Here is a 22,827-nt window from a genome sequence, read left to right as displayed (position 1 = left end):
GCAGTGAGTGCTGAGGAAGGAGCTGGTTAGAGAGGCAGGGAGAGATAGGAGGATTACAGAGGCAAGCTTTCTGGGATTAGATGGAGTTTCTAAAAATGGGAAGGTCGTTTGGAAGCAGATCCATGGGTTTGTTTGAAAGGCAGACGTGACGTGCTGGGCCATGCCTTAGGCAAGCAGGCTATGATCCGTCACACTGCCTGGGAAAGGAAAGTGTCTAGGGAGAGTCCTGCTTAGGGATGAGTGTCAAGAACTAGAAGCTCAGTTTGCCTTTTCTTTTTATTCCTTCTGTAGCTGGAAAGAGCTGTTATTTCTATTAGAAATAAAGAATGTATGACATGAACATTCTGAATTTTCACTTAAGAGGGTTTTTTCAAGAAGTCTAGTTGTGGAATTCATCAGATCAGATCACTAATATCCTTCTTTAAATAACCACCACCCAGACTGGCTGAGTTAAGTTGCCTAGGATGTAATTCAGATGTTAGGTCTGTTGGCATGAATGTTACCTTAAAAATAGAGTTGCAGTATTCCTAGTGTCTTGGTCAAAGTGCAGAAAGGAACAGGATGGACTTGCTTTGGAGTTTGACTGATTATATTAATTGGAAGCAATTAACAATTAATGTTAAATCTAGCAATGTGCAGATACAAGAGGTATTTATAAGTAAGGCAGCAGAGGTCTTGATTTTAAGCACTGAGCTAACTACACAGACAAACATGGACCTGAGCTTAATCCTTGAAGAAATGAACGTATCTGGAGAGCTGGTCACATTTACACATGGTTGCACAAAATGCTGTTGAAAAGCAGCACGGGGATAAGATTAGATCAGGTGTAAAAGTAAGCAGGAGTGGGGTGAATCAACTAGAACAAAGAACTGCCTTCTTCATTAACCATCTGAGCAAGATATTGACTCAATCTGTATTAGCCATGTAAAGTCCTATACACTTCTAAGAATGCTGCAATATAATCATCAGTGAGTGCCCATTTTCCTTCCTGAAGTCACCTTGTTGCTGGTTGCAGCACTTAGGTTCATTTAGTCTTCTCTATGGGCTGATTCTGGGATCCAGAGACATCTCCTTAGTTCTCATCATGGAATCTGCCCTCAGAAGACATGTACTTCTGTGCATGCCATTCAAGAACAAGGAGGGAGGTAATGGTTGTTCCCCACTGATCTCTGTAATGGCCTACTCTAATCTGAACCCACAATTTAAACTTAAAGGCACTTTAAATCCATTTCTGTTTTATTGGTTCCCCAGAAAGCCTGAAAGGTTGTAAAATGGTGGGTTCATGATGCCTCTGTGTGACTCCACAGCTCAGGAAGCAACAGCTTGTGCTGTGCTTGGCAGACCTTGGACATTTAGCAGCCTATTCATGTCCCACTAGGCTGCTGCACAGACAGAGGGAAAGAGCCTTCACTCATGCAGGTCAGTGCAGCCTCTCTGCACTCCTCCTGCTGTCAGAGAGAGGCCCTCTCCTGCATCTTCAGTGCAGCTGCAGAGGAAGAATTTGCTCTCAGGGGCTGTCAGGCAGTGGAACCCTGACCTAGTTTCACAGATGTCCTACTGCCACCCTGCTGGGGAGTTCTCAGCTGTAATCAGAGGGCAGTGCTTTGCTAAGAAACACCTCAGTAGTGCTCTGCTTTAGAGTTTTATCTTCCTTAAAAAAACCCCAACAAACCAACCTCTTTTGAGAAACACAAACACAGAAGAAGAATATGTAAACACACACACACACATATATATATATATATATATATATATATATATATATATATATATATATATATATATATACATACATATTAATTTAAAAAATATTATAAATCAGACTCTCTGTCAGATATTAGAATAGTTGTAAACAGTGCATCTCCTTCCAGGCACTTGTGCTACAAGCTGTATAGGATGGATGTACATACTAAATGCAATTCTGCCCATTACCTCAGTGATAGTTTAAGTCATTCTTCATTTCTTTAACAAGTCTGACTGCCTAGGAATTTACATGTCTCTCTTAGATAACTGTTATGTGGTTTAATTGCTCATTGGCTGCAAGTCATCAATACACGTTTATTTTATGGGAAAGTTAAATGAGAAGATGTTCCTGTGCATGGATTTTGGAACAGAAGGTTTCTTGTTCTTCAAATATTTGAAAGTCTTTGTAACTCCAGACATCTTGGATCTGATATATGCATTTCAAAGAATAGCTTGGCTGCTGCTGACAACTTGTCCAACTTTTACTACTTTGGGAAAAAATACACCAACCCTGTTACATGTGGGTAGCTGTAGAATAATTTGAAATAAATAGCAAAACTTATTTTGTCTAAACACTCTTTTCTGGTATGCGAGACATGGACCTGTTTATTTCTTAGCTATTGATAAAATAAAATAAAGCAAAAATGATGATGCCATTTGTTTGTACAGCCAATGCAGAGTCCACTGAGACTGACTGCTTTTCTTTAGCAAGTGTAGAGCAGCTGTAACTAGAAATGTGTTTGGATGCTGTGTGGGTAAATCATCCAGCTGGTTATACTGACAGCATATGCTTAAGAAATACAAGAGCAAGTATCCAGCAAGTATCTCAAAAAGGTGTTTTATTTTCTTGTTTATGGTTTCCATAGAGGAATGTATGTTGTTGCTTTCCTGTTAGGAGATACTTATATTTACAAAGCATTTGACTGAGCTCAGCTTTTTGTCCCTTGCTAGAATAGATGGCACAAGTGACTAATGGCTTCTACACAAGCACGTAATATGAAAAGGGGGAGATGCCTGACTCAAAGTCTCAGCAAACTGCCTTTGAAGATTCCACAGACACAGGAAATGGCATGGCCTTTCTTGCTTTTAGGGCAGACAAACAGGACGCCTACATTCTTTGAAAATAAAATGGATGCTGGAAATTTGGATAGTTACACAGCAATCTGTAGGCTGTCTGATTGGAAGTGACTCCTCTGTGTCAATTTTCTCCTTCAAACCTGGCTCAGGGATCTCACACAGAGGTGTAATGGGAGCAAGCACTGTTAGCACTAGGGTGTTGCTCAGCCTGTGAAATCTCCTGGGTTGGCCATAGCCACTGATAAAAAGGAAGAATATCAAGTGAACTCTTTCACTCTGAGGATAAAGAGCAACAAGGACCTGGAATCACCATACCTGCAATATTGATGACATACACCAGCATTCACTAAACCTTCAACACCCCAGCTGGAGCCTGACAGTGCCTGGTTTCACTGGAAGGTGCTGAAATCAGAATGGCCTTTCTTTGGGCTTGCCTGGGATTTACACTCTGCTGACTGATGGAGGAGAGAGCCTGGCAGTTCAGGGTTTGAAGTGATCCAGCTCTAGCCTACATCTTGCCACTAGGTTTGCAAATTCCATATGCTCTGGGAAAGTCTTGGTGAGGTTAGATAAGGATCATGATAAGGGGCATTCATGTAATATTGGGGAAATCCAGATTTAAACCTTCTGTCTCTGACTGAGAAAATGTCCCCTTCACTCCCAGAAGAGAGTCCAAACCTGTGAGCCATACAGACTCTTTGCAAAAATACTGAAGGAGTAAGAGGACACTAAATAATGCAGGGTGCTCTCCAGACAACCAAGACTTCTCTAAGCCAGGTGAGTGTTCTTTTTCCATTACTATGTGCAAAAAGCAAGGGAAAATATGGTTTCTTGCAGATGATGCTCCAGGGCCTTCTGGGGAGGACTACTGAGCTGGTTTGGTTGTTACCTGAGTCCCTGACTGGTGAGTGCTGGAGTCCATGGTGAATGGAGACTGGCCCTGTCCTGCAGCCCACAGCTGGAAACCAACCCCTCTTTCATGACACAGACTTGTTCCTTTGGTTTGACGCAGGCAGCTCCAGGTCTGTATCAGTAGCTACTATGAAAAGTTTTTTCCGATATCTAATGCTCCATGTCCAGCACATTACCTTGATGGTTTTATTTGTAATTTTTTTTTTTTTTTGATGTAAAGCCACTGACTCCCAGCATGTTTTTGTCTAAGTATTCAGGTATTCTGCAAAAACATCATTGCATACATTTTCTTCTCCAGACAGCCACCTGTAATGATGTTAATACCAAGGATTTGTCTTTTCCAATTGTTTTACTACTTCTTTTGTTATTTTCAGTTCTCACATAAATGGTCCCACAGAAATCATATCATCGCACTTTCCTGCAGCCCCAGGCAAAGCAAATTTTCAGACATTTTACTGCCACACAGCAGTTACCCCACAGACACATTTTCCCATTGCTTTTGCAACAATGCTTACTTGGTTTTCAAGTTTTGATGGCTTATATTCAACAATGTCTTCTTTGTCTTGACAGATTGTTTTCCAATTGCTGCTCTATCTTCTTCTGTTTTCTCTAAGATTCAATAAATGGGCCCAACTGGCAGCAGATGTGATTTCACCATGGTAGAGTCTCTTTCTCAGATGAATACAACACAAAATCACACTCATGAGTACAGCTCAACTCAACTCATGCTGTTTTGGAACCACTTTGCAAGAGGTTATTTTGACTTGCTTTTAAAAATGCAGGAGTCTTCATAGAACACTGCCCAAACTTGCTGCTGAATGAATTTCTATTAAATGCTACTTTTTGAGAGTGGGAATAATATCATAAGGGTGCAGAATCCCTTGTGACATCTTGCCAGGTTTCTCAAGTTTGTGCATTTCAAAACCTGGTTCTGTACTTCCCTGAAAGCAATACAAAGAGCTACAAATGTCTAAGCTACAAATAGGGTAGGGGCAATATTGGCACAAATTAAGGGCCCCATCAAGTGTACATAAAAATGATTTTTATTGGAAGCTGATATAAAATTTAATCAGCTCAAATATTTCATTTGGTACAGTGATCTTTTGCATATAGTAAGGATGGTGTGAGGTGATGACTGCACATTAGGAAAAGCTGGCATAACAGGTGTGTTTGTATAATGCTGTCATCTCTTCATTGAGTTTTCTGGATTTAATGGAATTTCCCAGTGTCTTGCCTGTGCTTTCCTTATTATAGTGAAATAGCTAACTAAAGCCAGTGATCATCTGGTACTGAGTCCAGAATTTATCAATGCTTCTCCTTTCCTTGTTCTTATTAACAAGGTGGTAATTTCTTGAATATTAAATGGTGAGAGATGAGGAGCAGCAACATGAATACCTTCATGGTATCAAGGCCCTGGTTCTGCCCTTGCTCAGCTTCACCTTCAGCTCCTTCCCTCCAGTCTTACCCAAAAAACATTCAGTGTTTCCTGTTGCCGATCCAGAGCTACATGTGTAGGCTCTGCAGAGGGATCAGACAGGCTGGATCATGGCTGAGGCCAGTGGTGTGAGGTTCAACAAGGCCCAGTGCCAGGTCCTGCCCTTGGGTCACAACAACCCCAGGCAGCTCCACAGGCTGGGGCAGAGTGGCTGGAAAGGAGCTGGGGGTGCTGGTGGCAGCAGCTGAACATGAGCCAGGCTGTGCCCAGGGGGCCAAGAAGGCCAAATGGCATCCTGGCCTGGATCAGCAATGCTGTGGCCAGCAGGGCCAGGGCAGGGATTGTCTCCCTGTGCTGGGCCCTGCTGAGGCTGCACCTCCAGTGCTGTGCCCAGGGCTGGGCCCTCACTGCAGGAAAGGCCCTGAGGGGCTGGAGAGAGTCCAGAGAAGGGCAATGGAGCTGGGGCAGGGTCTGGGGCACAAGTGCTGTGAGGGGCAGCTGAGGGAGCTGGGGCTGTTTGTCCTGGAGAAAAGGAGGCTCAGGGGGGACCTCATCACTCTCTACAGCTGCCTGAAGGGAGGCTGTGGCCAGGTGGGAGTTGGCTTCAATCTGCCCAAGTAACAAGTATTAGGATGAGAGGACATGGCCACAGTCTGTGCCAGGGGAGTTTCAGGTTGAACTTCAGGAAAAATTTCATCATGGAAATGTTAAATGTTAAATTTGGATTTAATTTAAAACATTTAAAATTGTTAAATGTTTAATTTGGAAATTGTTAAATGTTGGATTAGGCTGTCCAGGAATGCGGTGGAATCCCTGTCCTTGGATGTCTTCAACAAATGACTGGATGTGGCACTTAGTACCACTGTCTAGTTGCCAAGGTGTGATCAGTCAAAGGTGTACTTGGAGATTTTTCCAGACTAAATAATTCTGTTATTTTGTGATGCTGTGATTCTGTGTCTTGACAAGCCAGCCAAAATGTGCCTACATGCTGGCCAGATGGCTGCTGCCTCTTCAAATAAAGACATTGAGCTGGATCTGACTTTGACTCACCATGAGATACTAAATTTGGCTTCTTTCCCCTTTTAGGCTGCTAATTTTCCAATGAATTTGTAATAACTTGTCATCTTTGAGAATGCTGCACCTCTCTCAAACTTGGCTCAAGATTGATGTTACACTGAATTTGGAGATGGGAGGCAGACAGGCAGATGGCATGGTTGTACAGGGGTGGTTCCTGTGGAAAAACAAACTAGAAAGGAAGAAATACAATTCAGATTTCAGTAATTTTACGATGTTTCTTATATTGAAAGACTGAAATGTAAAACAGCTACACTGACAGTACCTAGTAACATGGATATTTGTAGATAATTGAAGAGCGAGGAAGTGTGTTTTAAGACATGTTCTGTGATTGTCAAAGATAGATGTTATTAACACACTGCTAAAGTTTTCCCTCCCCTTCTTCTTCCTGTGGTACTCTTAGTTATTGGGTTATTTTTTTTACTCCACTTCTGACTCTGTTTTTTTTTTTTCTGTCCTTCATTTGCTAAAGGAGAGCGGACTTTGGAAAAACCTCCAACTGCATTCACACATAACCATATCTGAGGGAAAAAAAAGGCCAAAATGAAGTTTTTTCCTCTTCCTGGAAATCAGTGGCACTGAACAGGACCTCCACATAAATGCAGATGACAGTAGAAAACCTGATCAGTGTAACCTGGTCTGCGGCCCAGTTTTATGTCAAAGAGGATAATCTCAGGCTCTAGTAGCTTAAGGAAGAAGTATTATATCCATGCAGCACTGATAGGAACAAAATGAAATAGATTTTTTGATGCTGATCTCCATGTTTGTAAAGGTAGGAACCTAGACCAGTGTTGTAGTGAGGAGAGATATTTGAGGAAATCAAATTTCTTCCTCTTGTGAGAATATTAATAAGTTACAAATATTTTGCTTTATGAGAAAATGAACAAGATCTGTCTTGATGATGGCCTGTAGTAGGTTAACAAGTAACCAAAGTAACAAAAAAAGGCAGAGTGAATAGAAAACATTTCTGGTGCACAGCTTAAGCATTGTAAAAACATACATGGGAACATAATATTACTGTTGTTTATTTGGAAGTCTTCAAATTGAGCCTTCAAATTAAGCCTTTCTTAAATATGAAGACCCGAAGACATTCACAGGCTTGACCAGACTTAAAGTTTGAAAAATTATGAACTCAAGGACAGAGTAAAGTGTTGTAAAGAGATCTACTCACCTCATCTCCTTGAAGAAGGGGGAGATGAATGGCTGGCCTATCCTGATTCCTGAGTACACCCTTATGGGCACAGCACATGAATTCTCCCTTTCCTTGTCTCTGCTTTCTCCCATTCCAACAGTCTCCAGTTTCTGGGTCCAGTGAGGGTACGTACTTCCTACCTGAACACATGGACTTCTGCAGTGGCGGGGTGATATTTCGAGTCTTGACTATTTCACACTTTGCTCTCACAAACAGGCTGGTGGCAAATGTTCTCCTAAAATAACAGTTCTTTACCTCTTGGTAATGCTCTTTACCTTTTGGAATCAATCTATGGTGTAAGTATTCTGCCAGGCATTATGGAGTCTAATCAAAGCCACCTTAAATTTTAATGTTGGCCCCAGTGCATTCAGTCTCTGTCCTAGCAGATGTTTTTCTCAAAGACTAGTCAAGTTTTGGTTTGGGAGGGAAGTTCAAGGCTTGGAAGGATAGAGCAAATCTGGAAGGGTTGCCCTGTACTTCCTTAGGCTTTTGTTAACTGATACTCTTTTTTGGAAGAGTCAACGAACCATCTAGCTGCAGCTGGGTGCCTGTGCAAAGCCCAGCAAAGACAGTCCTCACCGTGCTGTGCTCCCTGAGCACAGCAGCTCTCCTACTGACCAATGCAGAGATGACCTTTGGGTCATTCCCCATGTTTAAACAGAAAAGTCACTATTCCTTTTCAAAAGGAAATGACATTAGCATGAAAATGAACCTATCTACCTCGATGAGCAAGGCAGGTGTCTACGGTACTGAAGAAAAATATTCTACATGTTTTGTCCTGCATTTTCCCACTATGTATACTGCTCATATTGGAAAAATGAAGAAAATGTGGTTTTCACTTTGTTTTTAAATTCCTAAAAGGTATTTTTATTGTGTAACACCTAGCTATTGTTTAATGTCCTCAATGAAGTAAGGAAAGTAGTCAGAACATGTATTTTTATCAGTGGAAATTACCAAAGTAATTGATAAAGAGGCCAGAATCTCTGGGGATATAGGAAAGTAACCTTTCCTTAATGAACTTTTTTAGACTGTTAAACTGTGTAAGGTTTTTGGTTTAGCTTGTGGGCTTTTGGCTTTGTTTTTTCTTGGACAAAAATGTTGTGAAACATCCTGATGCCAAGTTTTTGGTATTGCTGTATTTCTAATCATAGAATGGCTTAGGCTGGAAGGGGCCTTAAAGTTTCCTAATTCCACTGCCTCTGCCATGGGCTGGGACACCTTTCACTGGACCCTGTTGCTCAGAGCCCCACATGGTGGGTGCTGTATGCCTGTCCTGAGCATCTTAATCAGGAAATAAATGTTTGTGTTAAATTAAATGATGGAAAATACAAATAAAACCAAAATGATTTATTTTTAGAAAGCTCATTTTCTTGTCTTTTGACACTACTGTTTTGAATTATAATAATAGCTAAATTGCTAGGGTGAAAACAATGAAAGCTATTACAATACAAAAAAATAACAAATTTAATACCATTAATTGCAACTCAAGAAGTAAATGGCATGAGCCTTTCCCATTATAAAAATATGCAGTACCTTATAAGCATGATATATCAGCAAAATAAATAAAATCAGGTTTCAGAAAATTCATTAAACATTTAAATCTCAACAACAAAAGATTATTTTGAGCAAGAACAGATTTGTTGTGGGCTTTCTGCCTCAGAGCGGAGTTTAAATTAGATTCAATTATTCAGTAGTTTTGTGCTTTTAAAGGCCATTAGATGGTAATACCATCCCAAAAGAAACTGTTTGCCAATCAATTAGAAAGACTCCTAATGGGTTGTTTGGGTTACATTAGTAATGGCAAGAACTATATATTTGAGGTACATATTCAAAACAGGGTATTTATGTATTTAGGGAATTATAGCAGGTGTAAGGACCTTAATTTTACTAATAACTTGAATATATTTTGAGTGAGACTTTTAGCTTTCAAATGTTAAAGGCAGACTAGTGTTCCCCTCTTAACTTCACAATAAATAGAGAATGACACATACTTGTGGTTGGTTTTGCCTGAGATCTCTCTATCATGAAACAAAACCTTTTATTGCCCAGAATTTACCACTGGTAAATTTTGCTCAATTTTGCAGGAAAATATAAGCTTTTGTTTAATTTCTGCTTACTTCAGTTGAAGTTGATATACTCATGACTTTCTAAACAGAAGGCATATTTGTATTCCTGTATTGATTAGAAGAGCATTCAAGGATTGAAGAGAATTCAAGATTTCAAGCTTACCAGCAGGCAGGAACATTAAGACAAGCAATTAAAATTTTATCTATGTGCTCCTCATATTTCAGTTCAATTATTTCCACAGTTTTTATGCCATGTAAAAAATGTGCAGATCTGTGGTTTATCTGTGATCACTTGCTCTGAATAGGAGGAAGTAGATAATAAGAGTGAGCTAAATATGCTTGTCAAAATTTTATAAATCTGGCTTTGCATTGTAATTCACACTGGTTTAGTCAGTGTCTTTAGCTGAAGTTCATTCATATGGAGACCATTTGCATACATCTTCAGTGCCTAAATATTAAGAGCATCAGAAAACAATGGCTAAATAAACACCTATGCCTTATCTTTCGTTTGTCCCCAAAAAAATTTATTGACTTTGAATGATGATCATATTTGCTGACTTGACACAAATGTTTACATATTAATGTTTTTAAAATAATTTTTGATGCTTATTATGACTAAATATATGGAATTCAGTCATATTACAGTCTCATAAAAGGAGGAGAGCATGGAAAGTGAATTGCTGCTAATAGGAGAACATAGGAGTGGGAGATCTGAAAGAGGCCTGAAAGGAAAGGTCCCTGCAAGGACATGGCAGCTGTCTGGGGTGCCAAGGCAGGGGCACAGGCTCTAGTAATGTTTTGCAATTCATGTTCTCACTTCCCCTCATGCCAATCACCCCAGAGGGCAGCAGGCAGACCGCCAGTGCCTGCTGTGGCATCCACCCTGTGCTTTCCCACTGCAGTGGGAATAACCCACCTGTAACAAGGGCATGAGGACCCACGCCTGCTCACAGCGGTCGATCCCTCTCTGTGCCTTACTCATCCTGCTACATCACACAGCTAACTCTGAATTTCTCCTGCTTGCTCTATGCCACAGAGCCCTTGCCTACAATTGTTGAATTGGTCCCTTTAGCTGAATTTAACTGTCTTGATCTTCTGTAAATCCAGCTATGGCTAATTCCACACACATCAATGTGTGATGGGGTAATGCTGTAGTCTGACAGGCTGCTCATTGTCCAGAATTTTCAATACTGAGAGAATTCCTGAATACATGATTAATGTCTCCTCAAGGGCATTAAAAGTGCAATAATTGTAGCAACTGGAGGCAGATACCCACACATGTCTGAATCTGTCCTAGTGGCGGTTCTTGGCAGTTTCCCTTCCTTGCAATGAATCTATTCACAGGATACAACCATGCTACAGGCTCAACATTTTCTTTTTCATGTGTTTGTAGAAAGCATTATTTTATTTTGTGTACTGACAACAAAACCATTTTGTTTGACTATCGTAAGGCCTTTCAAGGCAAAACAAAACAAAAAAAAAGTGGTGGTACTAATAGGCATAAAACTTGTGTGACCTTGCTTGCAATGTGTCTAAGATGGAGAATTACTAAGATTCAGGTTTTCTTAGTAACTCCATTATGTCAACATTTCCTAGTTGCAATAGTCATGGGTTTCTCTTTCACTGAAACATGACGAGTTGAGCAATTGGCCTCTTGCTGGGCTGTCTGGAAAGATGACACTACAAACTACACTAAATCCACTATTTCAGATCCCTTCTGTCCTCCACTCCTGCAGTGTTTGGTTTTCCCTTTGTTCCATGGGCACCTATGCTTTCCAATTTTATTTTTCACTGGTCTGATGAAGAAACAAAAAATGAAAGGGAAATACAGGGGGGAAATATAGTGGGAAAAGTAATTGTCCCAGTGCTTAAATAACAAGGCAGCTTCAAACTGCACAAAGAATAACGTCGTTCTTATCTATTAGTATTTTGAAGTTATTTATTTCTATAGGACTCTTGCTGACTTAGAGGGATGATACACTGATTAAATATAAGCATCTGCATGATATTCACTTTTTCTGAAACTTGTGCTCTTTTGCTTTATTCTGACATTACAAGTTGATAACACCACAGTTTGCAGAAGTGTAGCTGCAACTATATCTGAAGACCAAAACTAAGAAAAAAAGCAGCCAGTTTTTATGGGTGGTAATTTCATATGTGGTTTGTTCATAAAAATGCCAGCAATAAAACTTCTATTGGCTTCTTTGGACTGAGCTCCTATTGCTGGTATTTGTTCTCTTTTCTCATCCAGAAAAAATTACTTTTAAATTTCATTCCAAAAGCACAAGGACTTGTCAGTGCTTTTTTTTTTCCAAAGACAAGTTCCATTTTCCTGTGTTAGCTGTCCAGAAGGATGTGTACTGGGGCTACCCAGTCCTGCTGGTGCAGTTATCACTTCCACTGAAAGGTACTCATGGAACAAGGTCTCACATCATCTGTGTCAGCCTCAGAAAGAAGATGGAAAAGTTTGATTTAACCCAAGGTCAAGTCAGGAGTCTTGCAGACAGTGAGGCGCTGCTGCTATGGGTTTTACCCTACTGTGCTGTGCATGCTCTGGGGCAGATTTAGAGGCCATACCTAAAATCTTGTAGATACCAGCTATTGTAATAATAAAATCCAAAGATCTCAACTAGCGAATCATTGAAATAAGAGTTCCCTTTGTTGATTACATTTATGCTTGTATATAAATGAAAACAGATTTTAAATGGCACAGAGGCCAATCCTCTTAGAATTCTGAGCTCACGGCTTGTTAACCGCACTTACATTTCTAAACATGATGGCCGCAACTGGAAGTTGCCATATCTAGGAGGTTTTGGGAGGCTGCTTGTTTTGTGAGACCTAAATCACGCTGAGGGGGATCCTAGTGATCTAACACCATTGAGTGTCACTGCTTAGGCAAATCCCACAGCACTGTTCAATTCCTTAGCACTGAGCTACTTAACTGTATTCCTGAGTTCAGTGCAGTGCTAACCCCCCGTACACAGTGGTGCAGCTTGTGGCAGCACCATGTTACATCACTTTTTTGGGCAATGTTTCAGTTCCTGGACCTTATGTTGAAAGAAGTGCATAGTCCCCAAAATATTAAGCCTCTTGCAAAGAGAGATTCTTCCCTTGAGCACTAGAAGGCTCCACTGGAGGAGATGAGAGCACAGGCACAGCAGTGCCCTGTGCCTCGCAGCTGTATATTCCATGGCTCTGGCACTGCCGTGTGGAAAAATAGCCCCACCTTCTGTGGGACTGCAAAGTCCCCAGAAAGATTTCCACATATAAAATCAATCTGGGGCACAATTCATCATCAAAAAGTGTAAAGACTGTTGACACCAGCAAAATGCAGTGACAAAATGCTTAAAGTGATAGTGGATGGTAAGAGAATATAGAATCCCAGTGACTTCACTGTCATATATAGCTTCCATGAATGAGTTGTTAGCCAATCTTTAAAAAGTATATGTGTTCATATGTATGGTTTGGCTTCCTGATTCTCTTGGCACTGAATTATTCTGCAGAACACAAAGGGAATGGCTTTTGTACTGGTTGTGTTTATGAAACAAGCTGTTAGTAGGCAGATCTTCTCTAGAGGATGTTGCATGTGAAGGGAGTGGGAGAGAAATGAGTGATCAGAGTGATTTTCATGACCTCAGCATTGAGGAAGACAAAAAGTGGCTTACACCCTGTTCTTGAAAAGTATGACATCTGGGGGAAACTGAGTCCCGTGAAACGACTTGTTTTTATGGAAAAAAGAAAAAACAGCTGACTGAAAACAAACAGGATTTTAAGATTATGACCGCAGACATTCAGCGTCTGACACAAAGTGCTGAGTAAGTTTGAAAAGATTTCTTCTCCAGCAAACAGGAACTGTTCACTAATCTACTGGCTTAGCTCTGATATATTTTTTTAAAAAATGTCAAAATTCTTGGGGTTTATTTCCTGAAAGAAAGGTCTGATCCTACAATTATCACCCATCCCAACCTGTTGAGGTTGCCTACCCTATATTCAATTTCTCAGCAAGGTGCACTTTAACATGGCAAACTGAGTACTAAAAACTAGGTTCTTTTAGAGTCATTTTGCTCAGCTGGAAGAGAATAGACAGCATGGCTCCAGGAAGAAACAAGGAAAGGTTGATGTTTTAGTTGCACACCACTGAACTGAATGACTGAGTACATCTCTACTATGATCTAACAGTCCTCTCAAACAAATGAGAATCCACATTTAAAAGTGAAGAGCTGAAGACAGTCCTTCACTTCCTAGGGAATTCAGATTATTTCACCTCAGTGGAAGGAACTTGATTTATATACATTCAGCTTCTGATTCCACACTAGCTACTCTATCCTTAATTGGGATTTAATTTTAAAAGACTTTTAAATATTTTAAAATTTAAATTTTAAATATTCACAACTAGTATTGCAGACGATCACATCATTTTAGTGTGATTGGTAGCCTAGGAGAGGTAGTTGGACAACCTGATTCAATGTTATAAAGTTATTTAATGGAAATGGTTGAATTATTAATAATGAGTAGTTAAGCTGATCAACATGGAAATTTCTCTGCATAGAAATAATACATTTTTTAAAATTATTGCTATTGTTAGTTATTGTTATTATTCATCCTGCCTTCATGTTTAAAAAGGCTCAGAATTTGGCCCTACATACATGAGACATTTCAGAAAGTGTGAAAGAAAAAATCTTTAGACTGACTGCCTAAATTGATTTTTCTTCCTTCTTCCTTTTGTTACGATATTTTAAGGTAGTGTGAACAAAAAAACCTCCGTGACTCCCAATGTGAAAGAAAGAAGTGAGAGAACACAAAAGTTCCTCATGCAGACTTTAGGTCATGAGAGTTTGTGCTGGTTTATGCATTAACAGTTAAAACATGGGGAAGGCATCAATTTCTGTGTGCAGTTGCGTATATTGAGCAATGTTTAACAAAAGCACAGTGCACACTTTTCTGCTTCTCTGCAGAGAAGTGTGGTAGTATTGAATTAACTGATAAATCAGTTCCTTGTTGCCTTTTATAAAACTGGGACCGCTTTTGGAAAAAACTAGGTGTTTAAAAAGTTCTATCTGAAATGGCACAAGTTGATTTTATTTTATTCTTTCATCTGCAGATGTTACCAGTCTTTTCCACTGCATGGAAAAATACAGCTCATTTAGAGGAAATTTAAGCCTGCTGACAATTCACTTGGCTTTCTGTTGCTGCTTGTGAACCTCACAGTAATAGTCTACAGATCATAAATTAAAAATGGTAAACTAGGAGAGAGCATTGTAAAATGCTTTAAAATTACTTCTGTCATTTCATCGGTAGGATATAATGTCTGAGTTACTTAAAATGAGGAAAAGAGTGCTCACTGTGACATACTCATGGCCAGTAAAGCTATGGTGCTAATCCAGGAAGTCTGAAATATTCACAGTGAATGATACTGGGAGAGTTATGTATCTGCCTTGACATTTCAGAAAATAACCACCAATGGTGATTATTCCTCCAAGACTCCACTCTAAACCATATGCTTGATCACTACACTTAAAAGTCAGGTCATGATCTGCATGTCTGAAATAAAAGTTATTTCAGCTGTTGCTGGTAGTCTACAATCTTGCTCGTGTTTCGTTACATCGTGCTCTTCTGGGACTATTTTCATTACACCAAATAATCCAATTAGTCCATTACCTGCACTTAACCTTTATCAAGACAAAGTGACATATTGCCTTACAAGCATTACACAAATGGACAAAGCAGAAGGTGCCATTTGAACATTAGTATTCCTCAGAAATTAGGTTAGCTCTAAAATTCACAAGGCCTTTCTTAGTGTTTCCTTCTGAGTAAACAGATTCATTTATAGAAAAATGTGTTGTATGTGACAGAGACATAGTACGTTTTAAAATTTCTCACTTGGATACGAGTTTTAAAACACTTGGAGGTGTAGTTCCCACAGACAGTTTAAAAAATAGTGCTGTTTCTTCCATGTTATCACCCATTTTTCAAGATGTCCTGTGCACATTGAATCCATATATGATTTACAAACCCATGAAGACTGGGATAATTCCAGTACCTTTTAGAAAGTAGATATGTAACAAATGCCACACTGCACACTGGTGCAAAGGTCCATCTATTCCAGTATCCTGTGTCCACCCGTGGCCAATATTGGATACCTACCCAAAATGTAAATCAAGAGATTTACAAGCTTTCTCTAGCTTTCTCTACTGCTATTTTGTTTGGTTGTTTCTCAAACATATGTGAATTTTTTTTTTTTTTGCATAAGTAAGTTTCTGTGGTGCATGACTAAATAACTAGCACTACGTTGGAATATTGAAAAAGAGAAGAGTGTTAGCCTGAATCTCTTCATGGTATTCATGAGCTTATCTATGTCTTTAATATCTCTTCTGATTTGCTACTTTCCAGTCCCAGCCTATATGGTCCTTCTGTATTTTCAGTCACCGGAGTCCAGTCAGGATCTTATTTATAGGATAGCACTGTTTGTCTAAATGCATATTGAATGCATTTGGAGGGTGTGCCACCCTCAAAGCAGGTAATCCTGGTCATGGCTAGAAAATGAAGACACATCACAAACATCTAAATTCAAGTGGTTTATCCCTTGGGGAATGCCTGTAAAAGAAAATGTGTTTGCTGATAGAGATGCATTACTGGCTAATCCAAATTATCTAACTTGCTCTGCTCCCCAAAATGAAGTATCTGTAAAGAATGCTTTGCTTAATTGCTGAGCTCATATTAAAATTATCAGAAAACATGCTTTGCTGTCATTTTTCAGCTGAGATTGAGTACTAAACTGAGTTCTAGTGACACCACTTTTCAGCACAAGGCCACTGCCAGCAATAACCAGTATTGATAGCTGATAATTATGAATGATACATATGAATGATAGCTGAAATATTTATTCATGAACACAATTGCAGGCTACATATGATTGCTCTCTGCCCATGCATTTCCAGTGGCATGGAAATTACTTTTTTCCTGCTTGGTGTTATTTCTGCTTCAGCTGCTTGGCTCTTGCTGACACTCCTACAGCCAGGCTGCCAGGGGCACAAAGGCCAACTCCAGACCTCGGAGACAGATGTGCTCTGTCAGTCCCATCAATGAGCAAGGTGGAAGGCAGAGCCACTCTCTTGTGCTGTGGCTCATGGGGCTGTCATTTACTCTGCTCCTTCTGAAAGACAAATGAGCTCTTGAGTGGAAGTGAATTTTCTAATTGAATTATCCAGTGTCCCTGATGGAAAAGACCTTAAGAGCCCAGACCATGCAAAGAAGATATAATCTGAAAGCAAATCTGGTTCACATAGCACATCAGCCTGTGCATCTTTCTGAATTTTGCCCTATTTATGACCCAATGCATGCAGTATCTGCTATTTTTGATGTCTAAGACAAAGATTTATCTCTGTTTCTGGGACTGAGTGGATAGTACACGAAGCCCTTCTATTGGAAAAAGAAAGGGCTGTAGCTGTCACCTAAGTTATTGGCAGCTCTCAAGCATTTCCCTTGGGATTCCCACCCAGAACTCAGTTAACACCTGTTTGTGGGGCTATGCTAATCTCCTTGGCATTGGGAAGAAGCAATCTCAGGGATGCAGTGAGCCTGGGAATGTTGTGAGACTGGAGATGTGGTGAGGCTGGGGATGTGGTGTGTGTCCAGCACCACACCCTGCACAATGCAACAGAGTCTGGCTATGTCCTGGCTGCAATCCAGTCCCCTGAGCAGCTCTAACCCTGCTTTTTGCTTTTGAGATCCCCTCCATGTTCTCCTCTTCAGTAATGTCTTCAGTGATCACTTTCCATCTTGCACCTCTGATTCTGTGTCTCTTACTGACGTGACAAATTCTGTAGGGTCAAGGTGGTAGGATGAATCCTTAGCAAAGTTTGTGGCCCTGTCCTACAGAGCAAGGATCAGAGGCTGCCCCTGCGGCTGAGGGCTGACTTCAAGGTTGCCTGTGTGCTATCCCACTCAGGAGCTAGGAAGATCTAGCTGATCCTGTAGGATGTGAAAGTAGACAATGAGTATTCCTGTCTTACTGCAAGGACACTGAGTCAGGGAACTGTCAGGACACATCATTTCATTTGATTGTATCACTGTTCCTGACAATTTCCTCCAGATATTTACCCTCCGGAATGCTAAAAAAACCACCACATTTCCTCATTTATCATGCATATTTGTTTGTTCCAGCTTCCTGACATGGGGACTTTTGCTGTCTGAATTTGCTTAGGTAATAATATTATACACACTTCCCGCATAGCCTTTTTTTGGTTAATATTTTGTTTATATTACTTGTTGTGCATTCATCCTTCATTTCCACCAATAACAAAAATGAATTTAGTAACCCTTATAAAATAACTTAAATAAAATTTCTAATTTTTATGTGTTGTGAAACATTTGAATTACTCAAATTGAAAGAAGAATAGCACAATACAAAAAATGTGTCAGACAACAGCCAAATAGGGGAAGGAGGATTCTCCTGGGTATATAATTGGACAATGCAAAGTAGGCTAGCAGAAGGTCTCAAATGAAAAGGAGAAATCTTAACCTAAAAAGTTAAACATTCTTACTAGCTGGTGACTCAAAAGGTCTCTATAATCAGATAGTTAACTTAATTTTTCAATTTTTCTTTTTTTTTTTTTTACCTAGAAAGGTAGAAAAAGGGGAAAAAAGCTGTTTTCCCATTTAAAAAAAGAATCGAAATGGTGTGTTTTGAATGACGTTTGTTTATAAGAAGTTAAATGCTATATATTAAAAAATACTGTTGCATACAGGAACCAGCAAAGAGTGGATGTATTGCAATACCTTACACGGCCTGTTTTCCTTGGGAAAAAATTGGCACTACACTATAGAAAAGTTTTTCACACTCTACTTCTGAGGCAGACAGTAAGCCTATATAGAAGCTCTTGTACAATCTGTGGGATTTAATGTCGCTTTCTATTTTTTTGCAGGGCCAGTGAAGTGGGGCAGCAGGAATGAAATATTGAAATTCTGAAATACAGAATCAAATCACAGAAAAGAGAACAATTTATCCTAAATTTAGGTGAACCTTTTTCATATGGTTGTGATTTAACTTACTGTGTAGAGTACAAGACAGCTTGGTAAAATGGTTATTAATGTTGTGATTATGTGCACTCTGCATTCCTTCTTTTATTTCACTCTGTTCTATCTGAAGTTTTCATATTTATAGTGAACAAGCAGGTAAATATGGCGAATAAGTGCAAGATTATGTAGAAAGGCAGAGGAAAAACACATTGATGTGGAGAAAGTAATGCATACACTCTATTTACAGTCTACTTGTAGAAAAGTCACTGTAAGTTTGACTTTGTCTGACAGCTCCTTTCTCTAACTCCAGGCAGGTACAGCTTTGACTGGGGCAGGGACAAAAGTGGAAACAAAGTATTGACTATTCAAACTTTCAGTGGAGAAGTTAGAGTCCTGGCCCGGGGCTCAGTTTTGTCATGTATTTACTGACAATGACAAGGCACAAAAAGGTCACCTTGAGAAGAGCCTTGGTGTCACCATGAGTTTAGGCTCAGGCGTCCCTGCTGGCTTAGACCTGGTCAAAGAGGCACTGCCTCCCCTCCTGGTGGCTTTGCTTTCCTCTTGCCCCACTTCTTCCCATGTGCTGCACTGAGTCAGGGAACTGTTTTTCTGGTTTAGATAAAAGATATGGTTGAAGTAGGGGGCAAATGTTGTGGTTGTCACAAGCAAATAAGAACACTGTTTACAAGGCTGAAAATTTTCTTGTTTCTAAAGGTTTTCAACAAATCACATTCACATCACAATGTTCAAATACGAGAGGTTTCTGAAGAGGCAAGTCCCTGAAGTGTGGGAAAAAAGCAAGGAATACATAGATGTACATAGGAAGTTGGTAGAAAAAGTAAGAGGAAGGAACAAACAGCTAAAATAAGCATGGACTGAATAAGGAGGAAATAATACGAAGTTGTGTGTAGATAACCTAATGCCTCAAGAGAAAACAGGAAGAATAATACCAGCAGAAAAATGGTAAGCACTGAAAAAGTAATAGAAAAAGATCACTGTTGAGTGTCTGTAAGCAAAACCACAAAACCATGGTATTTGGAGATAGTGGTAGAAGCATGTAATGAAGTAATGGTTGATACCTGACAAACTGATTTCTTTTGTATCCATATTTTCACAATGGATGAAAATGGACACTGTACTACCAGCAGTAGCTACATACCATCATTAAAAAAAAAAAAATTCTATTTCCTTTGTGAACTTCAGAGAAATATAATCAACTTTTGATGGGATCATAATCTCTCAGACTGCAATATAATTTGAGCAACAAAACCACTTCATATTCAGTCATGAAGTCTGTGAGCTTCAGGCGAAGCTGATGAGACCCTGGGACATTCCTGTGAGCGTGAGACCCATTAGAAGGATGTTAGCTGCCTCTTTGGACCTGGAGGCAGTTGAGGGGTATGATGTGGACTCAGCTCTATAATCTTCATATTCAACACCTAGATACTGAAGAAACCATTTCAAGATAGGAACATGAGAGAAAATGTGCTTCTTTACTGTCAGATCATCTTATTCTGGCTCATCAGAGCCACTTCCAGCTCAGCAAGTGGCTTTGCAGCATCACACACTTACTCATCTCACCTTCAACTGACCTGCCCAACATTGTAATTCCCTTTATTTGCAACTACGTACCGTGCCTTTGAGTTTTGGATGCAGCAAGAACAACCACAATAAAATGTTCTAAAAATCAGTGGAGCAGAAAATTTTGTAGGAGGTGAGCAAGTTATATGAAGGGGTTAATACCTGAGGGGCTAATATGACAGAAGGTTTGATTTGAATTGAAATTGTACTACCACTGCAGGAATAAAACTTTGCAAGTTAGACTATGTGCAATGTGAGTAGTTACTGTCATCCTCAGATACCATGAGCACATGAGCAAGTACTGGAACTGTTCTTTTTGGGAGAAGTGGAAATGAAGGAAAAAGATTCCAATCTGTAGAAAACTTTACCTGAAGTAAAGCTAACAGCATGCTGTCTAACTGGAAATTGGACACAGAAAGAAGAGAAATCTATGATTTCAAAAAGTACTATCAGAATTTAAATTACCATAGGTGCCAAGAGACTATTTTTTTCCTATCGGAGAAACTCTGGATGGAAGTTAGATGGGAACATCAAGATTGGAGGAAGGCTGGGCTGCAGTGATCATGCACTGGTGGAATCTGCAGTCCTGAGAGATATGGGTCAGGTAAGGAGCAAAGTTAGGATCCAGAACTTCACCTAAGAAAATTTAGACCCTGCCCTCAGGTCCAACAGAGTGGAACAACTCTTTAAGGAAATCTTCTACACAGTGTCAGACCCGACAAACCCCAGGAGCAAGAATCTGGACGCAGAAGGCAAGAGACCAGGATGGCTGAGCAGGGTCCTGCTGGAAATACTAAAGGAAAGAAGCAAACCAAGAGATGAAGTTCAGTTGTGTAGGGATGGGGTGAGAAAGGCCAAGATGAAGCTGAAGCTGACAAGGGATGCAAAGAACATCAAAAAGAGCTTCAGTGGGTGTGCTTACCAGAAAAGGAAGGACAAGGACAATGTATCACCCCTGATAAACAGGGCTGGGAAACTTGCAACAACAGATGAGGAGAAGGCTGAGATACTCAACAACTCTTTTGTCTCACTCTTCAAAGGTTTTATCTCTTCCCACACCTTTTGAGTCAGTGCGAGTTACTGACTTGTCAGCATCACTTCTGTGCCTGGGAAGACCATGGAACAAAGCCTCCCAGAAGCTGTGCTAAGGCACATGGAGGACAGGAATGGGATTTGAGACACCAGCACAGCTTCACCAGGGTTGACTCCTGTCTGACAAACCCAGTGGCCTTTCGTAGTGAACTGACTGTATCACTAGACAAGGGAAGGGCTGTGCATGTCCTGGAGTTCTGTAAATCCTTTGATATGGTCCCTCATAACATCCTACTCTCTAAATTGGAGAGAGATGAATTCCATGCATGGAACGTCCTTTGGATAAGGAATTGGTTGAGAAGTCACATGCAGAGGGTCATGGTCAAGGACTCAGAGTCTGAGTCAGTGACAAGTGGTGCCCCCAGAGGTCTGTATTGGGACCATTGTTATCTAACATCATCATCAATGACATAGACAAAGGGCATCCTCAAGCAAGTTTGCAGCTGACCCCAAGCTGAGAGATGCTGTTGACACACCTGAAGGATGGGATGCCAGCCAGAGGGACCTGGACAAGCTCACGTGGTCTTATGGGAATCTCATTAGCTTTAAAAAATCCAAGTTCAAGGTGCTGCACCTGGGTGAGGACAATCCGAGACAGAGTAAAACACAGACTTGCAGCACATGTAGCGCACAGATTTGCTTTTGGAGAAAGAACAAACACTTAGAATTGTATCCTAATGAGGATCTGAAGGAGCTTTCTGCTTTACAAGCAAAACTGAAATGGCTGATGAACATAACTATCTTCTTTTAATTTTTGGTGTGTCTTTTCTTTTTTTTTTTTTTCTTTTTTTTTTTTAATGTTTTTCTTTTTTGGGTTTTTTTTTGGCTGGGGTGGGGAGTTGGTGGGGTGGTTTGTTTTTGGGTTTTTTTTGTCTTGTTTGTTTTTTTTCTTTAAATTCAGGCTTTAGCATTCAGCCAGTTTCCTCCCAGTCTGCCGTCAGCAATAAGCATAAATCAGCTGCAGTAGGATGCTTCATTCACAGTCACCCTGCCTGAAGGCACACACTGTTCCATATTGCTGGGCCCATGGCCTTCTCTGAGGAGCTGTCCTGGCAGCCTGGCAGTCTCTGAGAAAGAGGTGCACAGACTATAGCTGCATTAGTTGTAGGCAAAGGATTTGTCCCACTTCCTGTGGCAAGGTACAGAACAGATAACTCTCATAAAAAGGAAAATGAGCTGTGGGTAAGAGACAGGCAGAAGTAGACTGGAAGCTTGACATATGGGTGGAAACTGTAATGACATCAGCCTTTTTTCCCAAGAAGTCAATAGGTGACAGATGTTGCATGTAAATGTAGATTTCCCCAGGGAGGAAAAAGAAAGGGTGAAGTAAACTGAGTTCACAGCAAAGAAATTAAAATTATGAGACCATACATCAACACTTCAGATTAAAAAACATATAGAAAGTATCTGTTCCCATAAGGGAGATGTGAGCTGGATGGAGCCAGGCAGTGAAGCAAGAATCTAAGACAATGTCCTTAATATAGAATAGGCTCCAAATAAGCTTGGATGTGGATATCATCCTCATGATTATATGCTCAGTACTCTTTAAAAAGTAAATTTTCAGCACAGACACTAAATGTAATCACTTAGTCATATGTTGTCCTGAAAATACACCCTGTACATGTTAATTTTTGAAT

At 40.1% G+C, this 22,827-nt stretch overlaps 2 protein-coding genes across 5 annotated transcripts in view; one reads left to right on the top strand and one right to left on the bottom strand.

The window, feature by feature from the left end:
• LOC102071897 (chondroitin sulfate proteoglycan 4) overlaps window positions 1-9,503 on the top strand; it is a 48,749-nt gene extending 39,246 nt beyond the window's left edge. Inside the window, exons 11-12 of one of the 2 annotated variants that reach the window (XR_012578027.1) lie at window positions 3,658-3,842; window positions 4,303-9,502. Coding sequence is in view for 1 of the 2 variants with exons in the window: in XM_074532504.1 (XP_074388605.1) it covers window positions 3,658-3,692 (35 nt within the window). In the remaining variant the exon portion in view is untranslated. Of the gene's footprint in view, window positions 1-3,657 lie in introns of both variants that reach the window. The other variant, XM_074532504.1, reaches the window with a different exon arrangement.
• The window catches only part of SNX18 (sorting nexin 18), a 211,659-nt gene that overhangs the window by 102,050 nt on the left and 86,782 nt on the right, over window positions 1-22,827 (bottom strand). The gene's annotated exons all lie outside the window — the stretch shown is intronic.

This window comes from Zonotrichia albicollis, chromosome Z, assembly GCF_047830755.1.
Source record: "Zonotrichia albicollis isolate bZonAlb1 chromosome Z, bZonAlb1.hap1, whole genome shotgun sequence".
Lineage (NCBI taxonomy): Eukaryota > Metazoa > Chordata > Aves > Passeriformes > Passerellidae > Zonotrichia > Zonotrichia albicollis.
This window is presented reverse-complemented; position numbering and strand designations above follow the sequence as displayed.